Source organism: Anser cygnoides, chromosome 18, assembly GCF_040182565.1.
Source record: "Anser cygnoides isolate HZ-2024a breed goose chromosome 18, Taihu_goose_T2T_genome, whole genome shotgun sequence".
In the NCBI taxonomy this organism is placed as follows: Eukaryota; Metazoa; Chordata; class Aves; order Anseriformes; family Anatidae; genus Anser; species Anser cygnoides.
This window is the reverse complement of record NC_089890.1, coordinates 6,002,300-6,014,522: the sequence shown is the minus strand read 5'-3', so window position 1 is coordinate 6,014,522 and position 12,223 is coordinate 6,002,300. Positions and strand designations below refer to the sequence as shown.

General features: G+C 46.1%; 1 protein-coding gene and 1 long non-coding RNA gene across 2 annotated transcripts; one reads left to right on the top strand and one right to left on the bottom strand.

Annotated features, from left to right (window-relative positions):
* Positions 1-662: 662 nt before the first annotated feature.
* PRKRIP1 (PRKR interacting protein 1) lies at positions 663-8,878 on the bottom strand. Its single transcript, XM_048068041.2, has 6 exons — positions 8,719-8,878; positions 8,029-8,107; positions 6,443-6,543; positions 5,584-5,669; positions 3,698-3,765; positions 663-1,395 (listed from the first exon to the last, which is right to left on the bottom strand). Exons 1-6 carry the CDS (start codon positions 8,836-8,838, stop codon positions 1,280-1,282), a joined length of 570 nt encoding a protein of 189 aa, XP_047923998.1. The 5' UTR covers positions 8,839-8,878; the 3' UTR covers positions 663-1,279.
* Positions 4,324-10,663, top strand: LOC136786621 (uncharacterized). The gene is made up of 3 exons (XR_010825800.1): positions 4,324-4,452; positions 8,373-8,516; positions 9,702-10,663. It is a non-coding gene; the product is annotated as an uncharacterized lncRNA (long non-coding RNA).
* Positions 10,664-12,223: the final 1,560 nt, after the last annotated feature.

The following is a 12,223-nucleotide window of genomic DNA, read 5'->3' as shown; positions in this document are numbered from 1 at the left end:
ACATCTGCTTCCCCACTGCCAGTAACACCACCGAGAAGCCAATTCATAAAGCCAGCTCAGACAAAACGTCTGACTTCTGGCAGCACTGTTCAAAGACTAAATCCAGCAAGAGATTCTCCCTTTTCATTGTTTTTGCTTTAAATTATTTGGCATTAACTAGAGCTCGAGAAGTAGCACCGCATTCTGGATGCTGAGGTCCTGGGATGAGCACATCTGAAAGATGGCAGACACTTCTAGCTCAAGATACACCGAAAAGACAACAACCTAAATTACAAATAAAACCACCACTGCATACGCTTTTCATTTAGGCATCGCCAAGTAAATATATACGTGAATATTGTGATTCTTACCAGGGAACCTGAAGTTCAAAGCAGAGAGCTGAGGCAGAGGGAAAGCCAGGCGTCACTACATGATGTTTGGCACAAGCACAACTATTCCATTCCAAGCCTTTCTGCCACAGGATTTGGAAGCTTTACATGCAATCTTTTGGAAAACTTTGATGTGTTCCAATCAAAAAGCAAAAAGGGTATGAAACGCAGCTAACACCTCTTGCTGTATTTTCACATGTGCCACGTAACTAGGTCTTTTCGTCCCTTCCTGCAACACAGCAAGCACCTCTTCATTTTACTGAAATCCTCTTCAAATAAAAGAAGACAGAACAATCCGACACATCCCTTTTATTAATTTAAAAAACACGGAAGAAAAGTAATAGGGAAAGTTTTAGCAATAAAAAAGGGATCCTGCTTAAAAATCTATACAACTTGTCTAGCAACATAAACTGATTTCTTTGGGTTAGAGATGACCCCATACAAACCCCCAGATTCAGAACACTCACAGTGCAAGACAGTCTGGCTACAGACCACTTTTCTATTTCAGGTTAAACTCTGCCCTTAGATTCAGGTATCCGATTGCTACCAGCTTTGACAAAAGTAGATTACGTAGTCCTCACAGTAATATTTTCCTTAAATAGTAATGGATATGTTTTAGCTTTCAGAAAAACACTCTGGGCCACGTCAGAATTAACTCCAGGGTCACAGAGACTTACAGCTGACTCTTTAGAGCAAACAGAGCAGACTGCACAGCAGTTATACAAGCAATTAAGGAAAAAATCTCTTATTTGGCATTTCTCTATCAGTATCTCTTGGGCCTGCGACGTGAAGGTCATTCACCGTTAAGCAGATAGAACGTACGCCAATGGGTTCCGCTTGGCCGAGATGAAAGGCTTCATGCTCCTGGATATAAAGCAATGAACAGTGTTTCCAGCTCTCCCTGAGAGGCCTCATCCTCTTCCCATCACAAAACTTGGCTCTTCGGCATCATCTTCCTTCTCTTCCTCCTCCTTGCTATCCTCTTCATCATCCTCGCTGCTGACTCGCTCTTGAGATTGATCAGATTCTAAAAACAGAAACCGTATGAATTGGTAACATATTCCCGTGTGTCTTGTTAAATATCTCACAATAAAATAGTCTCAGGTGCTCAGCGAACAGGTATTAGATCACACTAATTAGTCTGAATGGGTAACACGACCCGTGTGCCTTCCACATTAAATGTCTCACAACAAAGTAGTCCCAGATACTAAGGAAACGTGCTAGGCATTAGTAATTCTGCTGAGTGATGTAGAGCCCTGAATATCAAGTTCTCCCTCGGAGAAATATTCCCTCGCCTGCACCACTCAAGCTGCATTACCACTGTGCCAAGACATCATTAAACAACTCCACCTCCTATTGAACGTTATTTCAATCAGAGGTAGCCAAGTGCTGAAGTGATAGGTTATCTCCTTCCCAATCTCACCTCTGCACGTCGGCATGAACTTTCAAGTATCACAGAGTATTGTCACAGAATGCAAACACCAGGAAGCCACCTGCCAGGCTGTGCATATTTCAATGCCTGTCCAATTTTACAGAAACTCCATAGGGTGCCAAGACCTTTTACAGACTGTTCAGATTATTAACAAATACAGGAACCCTTTAAGGTAGGTGCCAGATTAAGTAGGATCACAGAAAACTCACGATGCCTACTAAAAGACCAGAAGAGAAAACAGCTACTAGAAATTAAATAATGGGTATGGAAATGGTGTGAAGTGGGACCTAGATCTAACAATCTTCCTTCTGCTCCCAGTGGCTCTTGTACTGGTTCTCAGACCAAGTCACACTCAGCTCAGGTTCTGACCATTTACACTTAGCATTTAGGATTAGTTGTCTGATGCCACCACGTGGTGAAGTTAGATATTGTCATTTTAGATTAGGTGACTATCAAATTTAGTGCCAACCTTTATTCTGAAGATTTTCACTCAGTAAAGATGAAAGATGGCAACTCGGAAGTTTTATCCATTCATTAAAAAAAATAAAAAAAAAAAAAGATAAACGCTTACCTACCAGGCCCAACAAACACATTTCCATTACTTCAGAAAGAACTCTCAGATCTCAACCCAAGGCAAACAAAACACACAAAAGACAAGTCTGTTCTCAGTAGCCTAAAGATAGCTGTAAGTGCTTTCTAGCTCCACCGATTTATTTATTTATTTATTTGTTATTTTTTAAATAAAGAAACAAAAAGTGCAAAAAGCTAAGAACTGTTCTAAAGACAGGAGTTTCAATCCTGGCTTCCAGATGACTTGTTTGTGCCGAACAAGAACATTCCAGCCCAACAACTTGCACACGGCAGTCCCAAACCACAGTGCCAGTCCCTGCCCAGCTCTCCTCTCTCCCAGCCACGCTCTGAACGGATGGGTAATTCTGTTCTGCTAAGCCTCACACTTAAATTCTCCTCCCAGTCACAGTTCATGACCAAGTAGCTTTTAAAAACAAAACTAAAGCACTCTGCTACACTCACTTGCTGTCACAAGTATAATTTACCTGCTGATTAATCTACCCTCCCATGTTTACATGGAAGGCTGGCAATGGTTCAGCTGAAATACATCCAACTTTGAAAAGCAAAGCAGAAATAAGGTAGATCTGTCAGACAAGTTAATGTTCTAGCAGAATTTATCGGGAGCTGTGTTAACTCCAAGACTTACTGCAGAGGCATTGTGCTAATCCATAAAGCACAACTATTTGAAAAAGTAAGATATAATATACTCTCTGAAAGGAAGCAATGAGTATTCAGAAATTTGAACAAACATTTATACTGGCATTGCTGAATGTTCATTTCCAAGACTACGGCAGAACAGCAGCAGTCTGATTTTTCATGTTTATTTCTATGTGAAATGAAATAGTTGTGTAGAACAGATAACACCACAGTGTCTCAATTTCTTGCACACAAAATCATAACTTAGTTTCTTGATGTTGAAATTGTGCATTTTTCCCCATTTTCCCATATGTATTTAAAAATATTTCAAAAGAACAGCCTGTAACAATATCACCTTTTTTAGTGCATGTTCTAAATTTGCAGTTTGTCAGAACAGCTGGGGTAAAACATCCACAATCAATGAAATCAGACTCCAGCATTTGCTGTCCAAAATTTTCCCTAATAAGGGGAAAATATTCATAAATAGAGACGTTATTTGTAATATTAAATCTCAACCTAGAGGGTTTTCAAAGAGTACTTTTGAGATATTAACAAAAATATCAAGCTTGAGATCAGTCTTCCTACCCATCTATCAAGAATGCTTGGGACAGGGGGGTGGAAAAAACCCTTCTAAGGCTTCGATTAGGGAACAGAACTGAGTCTTGAGAAAAGAAAACTAACTCTTACTGACCTTTTTCCTGTTTCTTTTGTTCAAGTTTATTTTTCTTAGCTTGCAGTTTCTTCTCTTTCAACTTCTGGCTGAAAAGCAATGAAAAAAAAGACTCATGAAAATTTAGTATTGTAAAGCTACTTCACATTGTAATCATATACTGATTAAGGACTTATTACAGACATCTTGGAAAAAGACTTCAGAAGAAAAGTTCAATTTAACTTTGGCCTCAACTAAAAATTCAGTCAGAGCAAAATTACACATAAGATCAACAGAAACATTTCTATGTTGGTTTTAGTTCTATGGAAATTTTCTTTTGAAGTCTATTCCCTGATGCCACTACAGCCAAAACTATCTGACACACAAGAACATCCAAGAACACAAGAAAGAAGAAAATAATGAAGATGCCCCTACATTTCAGCTACCTAACCTAATAAAAACACAGAAAGTGGTGTCAAAACCCCAGACTGCTAGAATTCAACAATAAAAACAACAGTAATATATGCTTTAACTGAAAAAACAAACAAACAAAAAAACATATTCTTTGATCCTCATCTTCAGCTATGCTTAACCATTACATTGGGCCCCAGAATTAACACGGGGGTTAAGAGGGAGTATCAGTTCTGTTTGCCTAGTCAAGGTAACCAGGCAGTCTAACGGCAGACAGTGGGCAGAGCAATCTTGGATTCACGCTCCTCTCATGCCGTAAGCAGATTCTTTAGAAAGAGCCAGGTACCGTATCTGCGAACTTGGGACAGAAGAGAAAGGGTGGTGAGGTAACTTAGGGGGCTCCTACAAGGCACAGTTGCTTGATACCTACACCATTAGACTACTCTGCGGAAGAAGGGAGAAAGGAGGTGTTTAAGTGTTTAGGCAGCATTTGCTGTTTGAACAGTTGTTCTCCTTCTCAGCCAGGGAAAAGGCAGCAGGCCAGATCTGACTTGCTGGCCATCTGTTGGACAACACTACATCTAAAGTAAGATGGCACCAATGCTGGTGTTGCCAACATTTGTGCTAATATGCCAGTGAGTCACTTTGCACAGGCCTTTTGGCAGCAACTCTCAGCTACACAATGCAAAATGCTCAAAGAGACAAAAGAGAAGCTGCGCAGGGTCAGACCCTCTGAAAGAGGCAAGCCGTGATATCCTGCTATTTCTGAAAGGTGTGATGGCACAGACTGTGGAATTTAAATTCTTATATCACCGCATTAACAACTCTCAGGCCATTAATTGAGAGCACCAATCTTGTAACTGTTTTACTTTGTCTAAAACTTAAGAGAAGGAAGGATTTCATATTTCTTATTTTGTCCACCTAACTTAGTAGACTTAACCTGCCAGACTTATCTCTGAGGTAGGTAGAAGCAGCTACTGATTTTAACAACGCTGCACTCATAAACAGCTGTTTCCATATGCACTGACTGAACTGGGCTAGTCACACTTACGGTGTACAGAGGACAGCATCATGCCCCATCACGCTCTGCTACTCCAAACCCACATACACACCCATTAAGCAGCACCCATTTTTGCGCTTAAGCTGCTTGATGTCAGCTGTTACAGACATTTATTTAAGCCAGACGTACATACAGACCTTTTCTGACATTGTTAAAACAAATACGCAGTACGGCGTGTTGCAGTCAACACAAGTGTCAGCAAAAGCTGCTCAACCAGTCAAAGTTATCCTGCTAGCTGTGGCACTGAAAATAAACCATGCCAGCAAAGCCTGTCAAGTTTACAACTGCCTTTAGAAACCAAGCAATGACATCTACAAAATTAATTTCCACAGCTAGACTTCTTGGCTGACAGATGTAGAAACAGAGTGAGAGTATTTATCCAAAGTACGTAGCTACAGATGAGGCACAGGGCATGAGGTTTTCCATGTCAAGCCTCCTGGGAACAATCTGCCCTTACCGCTTCCTTCTGCGTTTTGCTGTTTGTTCTTCTGCAATCATCTTATTCCTCTCCAGTTTCTTCTGGAATTCCTCATCTAGTCTTTGCTGTAATTGATCACATGTTATACTTCGGTCACAACCTAAATTAAAATACTTCTTTTCAAAATCACGTCCTTTTAGGGAGAAGTCTTTTCGCAAAATACAGAAGGGAGCTTTGCCAGCTTTTATCTGGCTCTTTATACAAAAGCCGTAATCCTAAAGCAGACTTCTGTACAGACAGCATTCTTAACCTGCAGCCTGAGCCAACTATTGAAGGCTTTAGAGGGAGGAATCCTCACCAAAACAGATGAGCAACACTGGGCTTCTGCCCTAAAGAATGTGTCAATAAAAACAAGAGAATAATTTGAGACACAAACATTAACATATGAATCAAAGGACTCATCTTGGCCAATAGAGAGTATAATCTCTCTGGAGGAAGCAATCCTCTACCTGACCAAGATTTAAAAAGAGTCTGTGTGCATGCACTTGCTTTGATGCTGTCTGTCAAAGACAATGAAATTAGGGATTTCCTTTCATTCTTAGAGACATTTCTAACAGTTTTTAAAACATTTTCAATCCAACACGAGAACACAAACATTCATATGCTGTTTTACTGTGTGCTAGGACCCCCACTGAACAGAGAAAAATGAAACAAGTCTGACACGAAACACCAAATGTTTCAATGCTAACAAAAACACCACATATCACATATTCCTGCACTGTTTTGCGCTGATGGTGGTTTAGAATTTAACTGTTTGCACACGATTTTACAAGAAAAAAAAAACGCAATGAACACCAAATAGTCATGGGAAGAATATTACAAAGAGTGTCTTGCTGACCTTCTCAGCCATGGCATCCATGAAATCTTGCCTCTGGTACTCTCGGCGACGAAGATGCCGGTACACATGAAACTCCCCGCTGCCAGCTCCAGCACTGGAACCTACGATAAAAAGGGGTCAGTCTGCTAGAAGATAAAATATACCAGATGTTCACATATGACTACAGCTAGATGCTGAGGGGCAGAACATACAAAAGGGACATACAAAACATACAAAAGAACATACAAAGAACATACAAAAGGGATGAAAGTAAGATGAAAATCTACACGCAGAGCGTGTCTCTATTTTATATAAGATCAAATCACAACCAGAAACCAAACTGAGCTGCAAAACCCTATACTTATGGTTCACTGCAGTTTCTGCTGATCAAGGCAAATAGCATCCTATCTTCCCCACAGAGAATCCAGTCTTAGCTAGACACCAAGGCAGTAAAAGAACTAGAGATCAAACACACATGCCGCGGTCTTCTAGACAGAGGTGAACTGAAACATCCTACCAATGCTGCTTCTCATTGTTTTTCAGCATCTCATACCAAAAAAATAAAGGTCAACAGAAAGGTGATAAACCCCATCATATTACAGTTTTCCTTGCAAGACAGATACCACCGACAGTTTTTATCTGTTCCTTCACGAACAAAATCCTTATAACTCTCTCTTCTTGGCACCAATCTGCACGTTAAAAGCCCCACAGGAGCTTTCAACATTGCACTCCATTCTATCTGTCTGTCTCCCAAGCTATTTCTCAATGCAAAGCACACAAAAACATGCTCAAAAGAAGACACCTAGTAACTAAAACATGGCAGCTGGGGCTGCAATAGGGGTGCTCCTGATACCAACAGAATCCCAGCATGTCAAGTGCTCCCAGAAAAACAAAACAGTCCAACAGCATACAGCAAAGCTATTTTGAAAAGCCACGAGAGAATTACAGTAAGTACAACAGTTTATTCAAAAGTGTATAAAACCTTTAGTCTTCGATCAATTATTCTGAAATAAGAACAAGTCAGACTCTGGAAAGGATCATTAATAAGGACAAAAGTTCCAAAGAAAGGGATAACTTCCATATGCAGATAGAATTTACACCACAAATACCAAACCTAATCCCTCCAGATAAAAGTGAAGCATAAGCAGAAAACTTGTGCTGGGTTCCTTGCACAGCTGTTAGCTCCCTTCCTGACCACACACAATCACATCCACTGCACATGTCTGTTTCTCACTGCCTGAGATTCAGACTCAAGACAATCAAAGGACGGACTTCATAATTAGAATTTTTCAGGGCACTCTCATATCTGTGGGAAAGCCAGATTTACTTATGCTTTGTCATCAGTACAGCAACGGATTATTTCTTTACACACAGCCCACGTGCTGGAGTGCCACAGGTGTTGTTCACTTCGTGTTCTGACAACCAGCAGTAAAGCAAAACCCCAGAACCAAACAAAACTTGAAAAACCAGCTCAAAAAGCACATCTTATACTTCTTTTCTCTAGCAAAACGAGCAACAACAAACAATCACCTCTAGCCTTTTCTGTTAAACAGTTTCTAAGCTTAATGTGGATGACCCTACAGTTATCTGAAGAATAGGATCTTTACCCATCACATCTCTAACAAACTCCGGGGGAGGTCGTGGTGCCCATTCGTTCAGTTTCTCCGGAATCGGTACCGTCTTCTCCTGTAAGAACAAACCAACCAGTCGTCAGTAGCTTCTAGGAGCAAAGTCTGCAATTTTAACACGTTGTTGAAGGGTGCTATATGCACGACAACAGCCTCTTCCACCAGCTGACAGACCCCAGAAGGAGCACTTATGTAGAAATCTCTTCGTGCACAGGGAGCACACAGAAAATGAGAATCGAAAGGTATCCTCTCTTTCCCTCAAGTTCAGGCCTGGGGGTCAACAAACCCTGGGAGGATTTAGGAGCGTCTGTGCTTCTTTTTAGCGTGGAAAGTAGAGGAAGAAAGGCAGCACCTCCACGCTTGTGGGAACTGAATACACTACTAAGAACCTGGGAAGAGCTGACAGGCGTTTGTGCAGCTTCCCTAACATCTACAGAGGACAAGAGAGGGAGAAGCCAGGGCGCAAGGTCAGTGGAAGAGCTCCGAGCAGGGAGCTGTCTCCTCATCCAGCACCCAGGCAGGGAGGGCGAGACCCCTTCCCCAAACGCCTCACCTCAGGACAGGGACCCCCGGCTACGGGCACCGGGGTCGCGTTTCCCCCTCAGCGCCCACAAAAACTGGCGGTGACCGAGCCCCCTTCCCCCTCCCGGAGACCAGGGGTTCCCTCACCGGGTTCCTCATGAGCCTCTCGAGGCGGAGGCGCTGCTCCTCGGCGGCGCTGCGCGGGATGACGAGCGGCTGCGGCTCCTTGCGGGGCCTGGGCGGCCGCGGGGCCGAGGGCGCCGCCATTTTGCCGTCCCTCCGCGCCCCGCCCGCCTCCAGCCGTCACCGAGCGCGACCGCGCCGGGGCTGCGGCGCCGCCATGGCGGGCGCGGCCGGGAAAATGGCGGCGGGGCTGAGCGCTGCTGGCTCCCTCAGCTATGTCTGTGGTGCTTAGCCCGTCTCCTTGAGGCCTTGGAAAAGGCGAGGGAAGGGCTACGGCTTGCCCCAGCCGTTCCTCAGCCTCCCGGCAGCCGGCTCTTGGCTGCTGGGGAGGAAAACCGTGCTACATGAGGGACCCCCACACACACCTCAGGGGCTCCCGGGCACGGTGAGGGCTGTGAGGAGGACGCAGGCGGCGGCTCCCGGCCCAGGTGGAGCCTTGTTGGGGGCTTCCCCGAGCCACTGCTGTGTTTCCCACTGCCCACCTCTAAGCCAGCTTCCCCCAAAGCAGTGTTTGACAGGGCTTGTATCGCCTCTGCTGCCCCCAGCACTTTCCAGGCTGCAGCTGTGCCGAGTTAAGGCTGACCCTATAAAGCTGACCCCATGGGACGTGTTAGCATCCCCAGAATCTGTCATGCCAAGCTCTGGGCTCAGCCCCCAATAGCAGAGCCCGGAGCAGGGAATTCAGAGTATTTCACACAGGCACCCTGGCCCCAGCCAAATCCCTGCCCCGTGACAGTGTAAGCGATACAGGACTTCCTGGTGCCTCCCTGGAGGGCTGCCGGCACCATCTGCTCGTGTCACTTTGGTAATTAACAGGCCTTGCCCGCTGGCAGCCACGAGCAGCAGCGTGATTCCCCATGGCACGGACTCACGGGGCGGTGGGGAGGGCAGGTATCGGGGAGGGATGCTGCACTGTCTGCATTTATATCAACATCTGGGCTTTGCAGGATCAGTGCCTCATCCAGCTGAGGACTCATACACCCAGAGCCGTGCTTGCCCGACGGGGCTGGAGGAAGAGGAGCCAGAGCTGGCTGTGATACAAGCTTCCTCTGCAAGCCAAATTGCTTGTCGAGCTGCTATGGCCATACAGAAATGGCATGGCATGTGCTCGGGCTGTGCGTGCGTCAGAGAATTAGCTAGTAAAGGTCAGCTGCAGTGGAACAGGAGCATAAGGCTTTGTGTAGTTTATGGAGATAAGCTGGAGCGGCGAGGCTGGGCTCTGCGTTTCAGACAGCTTCGTGCTGTGCATGTGGAGAGGGGGACAGAAAAAGGAACACAAAGTTGGGAATGGCCCTGTCTGAGATTTATGGGTCATTTGTATTGACCTGAATTTATTAAGCCCCCATGCTTTTCCCTCTTCCATGAAGAAAATTGGAGCTGCTCCTCAGGTTCAGTCCTCTCTCTGTTTACAAAAGACTTTTCAACCTCTACTGAGGTTGCTATGGAAATCGCTCTAGTTTATGTCTCGTGTTTGTCTTACCAACCTGATTTGTAAAAGAATGGTGTGAATTTAGGGTTGGCTAAGTTCCCGGCTGGCGCGCTGGCCCCGTAAGACATCCCTGCAGTCACTGCCCTGGCTGGAGCAATGCAAACAGCTTCCCCCATGCTGTCTCCCAGCTTGTGATCTCCTATTCCCAAAGCTCTCCCAGCACAGGTCCTTCTTGGCGTGCCAGGATAGAAACCAAGCACCACCAGCCCATGCTCAGCCTCCATCAGGACACGGCAGTTCTATCCGCAGAGGCTGGGGCAGATACATGCCTCTGTCCCTTCTCAGTCACTGCAGAATGTGTTTTAGAAGCAGATCTGCTGCCAATCCATTAAGTTTCCTCTGCTGAGCCCTGAACACAACATGGGCCAGTTTCACTCAGTAGCCCATAAGGTGTCACCCTGTTTCTTCCTCCTTGCTGCCATGGCCACCTCTCCCAAACCACAGCTTCTGAGCGCGGGGGTGTGAGCAATGAGCTGTCAGGCCACAGTGCTGTCGTGCCAGTCCCCGCTGGAGAGCGGCAGAGCAGTGGTGATGACCATGGACACTGCTACAGCCCGAGGGCTGCGGGGAGCAGCTGGGCAGCTCAGTTCTCTTGCCCAAGGTGGCTTCTGCTGGCAGCAACTCACAGCCCTGGGGAATGACAAGCAGCTGCCTGTCATCCGACAGAGCCCACGCAAACAGTGTGGGGAGAGAGACCTGGGAGCATCTCGCTGTCAAACAACATGCCTAGGGAATTAGTGAAGACCCTTGACGTCTTATGCACCTGTTACTTTACTCAGGTCAAAAGCAAAATGGGAAGCGTTTCATCACGTCATTAAAAAATAGCCCATGAAATCAGTGCTGGGCTGGGATCTGGGCAGAGCAGGGGACTTGCATGTGAGCAGTTCAGTGCAAACCAACCACCTGAAGTCCCTGATCTGTATCAGGGAAGCTCCTTTGTGTTCCACAGCAAAGGCGTTCTGAGGCGTTTTCTTAACTAAAGGGATCCTTCTGGAAGCACCCTAAGCCTTTGCACAAAAAAAAAAAAGCCCTGCACATCAAGCAGGCAGGAACCCCCACGGACAGTTTAAACACCGAAGAAACACGTGAGGGTACACTGCTGCAAGTCCCTCGCATCTTTTGCCTTCTTCACAGTATCGGCCAGCATGCAGCATGCCACCAGCCAGTCCGGCCCACGCGCTGCGGCCACTTTCCTGTTTCACTGCTAGATCTCCCCGTTCAACGTAGAGGGCAACCCAAGGAAAGGAAAGAAAAGCATGTTTTCCAGCAAAACTAATGCCATAATTAGTCAATTTGCTAATATGCTGAGGTGTGAACAGCTTATGGTGAGGCAGGAGGAGCAGCTGTCCCGCAGGCACAGCCCTCGCTGCCTGCCTTGCAGGCAATGCAGGAGAAGGGCTGTCATCTCCCCAGCTGGCCGGGTCCTGATGGATGAGCCACCCAGGGCTGGTTAACAGGCTCCGGAGAATTTGGGGAGGGAATGTTTTTGTGAATGGGTCACGATGCAACTGTGACCTGATTACGGCGCTGAGCAGCTCCCTCCACCCCCAAAAGCCATGTGTTTGCTGCGTCTGGAAGCCGTGTCTGTCACGCCGCTTAGCTGTGACAGCGCAGTCTGGGACAACGTACCGGTTTTCCCAGGGGATCCTCACCAGAAGAGAGCACACTAGAAAGATGTACAATGGCAGAGCATGAGGCACGGCCTCCCGGGAGAGACGGTGGCAAAGGAGGGGGGAAAAAACATGCTATGGGGACCTCGGCTGCTAGGAGATGCTAGGGCTGGCTTCGGAGAGGGAGGCACATCTTCGCTCCCCTGGGCTCTCGCTTCACTTTTATCTGCTCTGCTCCAGGGCTGGAGGCGGTTCGACTTACACCAGTGACAAACCAGACAAAGAAAACGACAGACTGGGAGGAGAGGAAACCCAGCCCTGCGCAGCCTGGACACGTCCTCCACCTCCCTCTGCTCAGCCGTGATAAAAA

Coding starts and splice junctions, on each gene's coding strand:
- PRKRIP1 (XM_048068041.2), bottom strand. CDS start 8,838: ATGGCGGCGCCCTCGGCCCCGCGGCCGCCCAGGCCCCGCAAGGAGCCG. Junction 8,108..8,718: donor AGAGGCTCATGAGGAACCCG/GTGAGGGAACCC, acceptor TTGTTCTTACAG/GAGAAGACGGTACCGATTCC. Junction 6,544..8,028: donor GTTTGTTAGAGATGTGATGG/GTAAAGATCCTA, acceptor TTTTTATCGTAG/GTTCCAGTGCTGGAGCTGGC.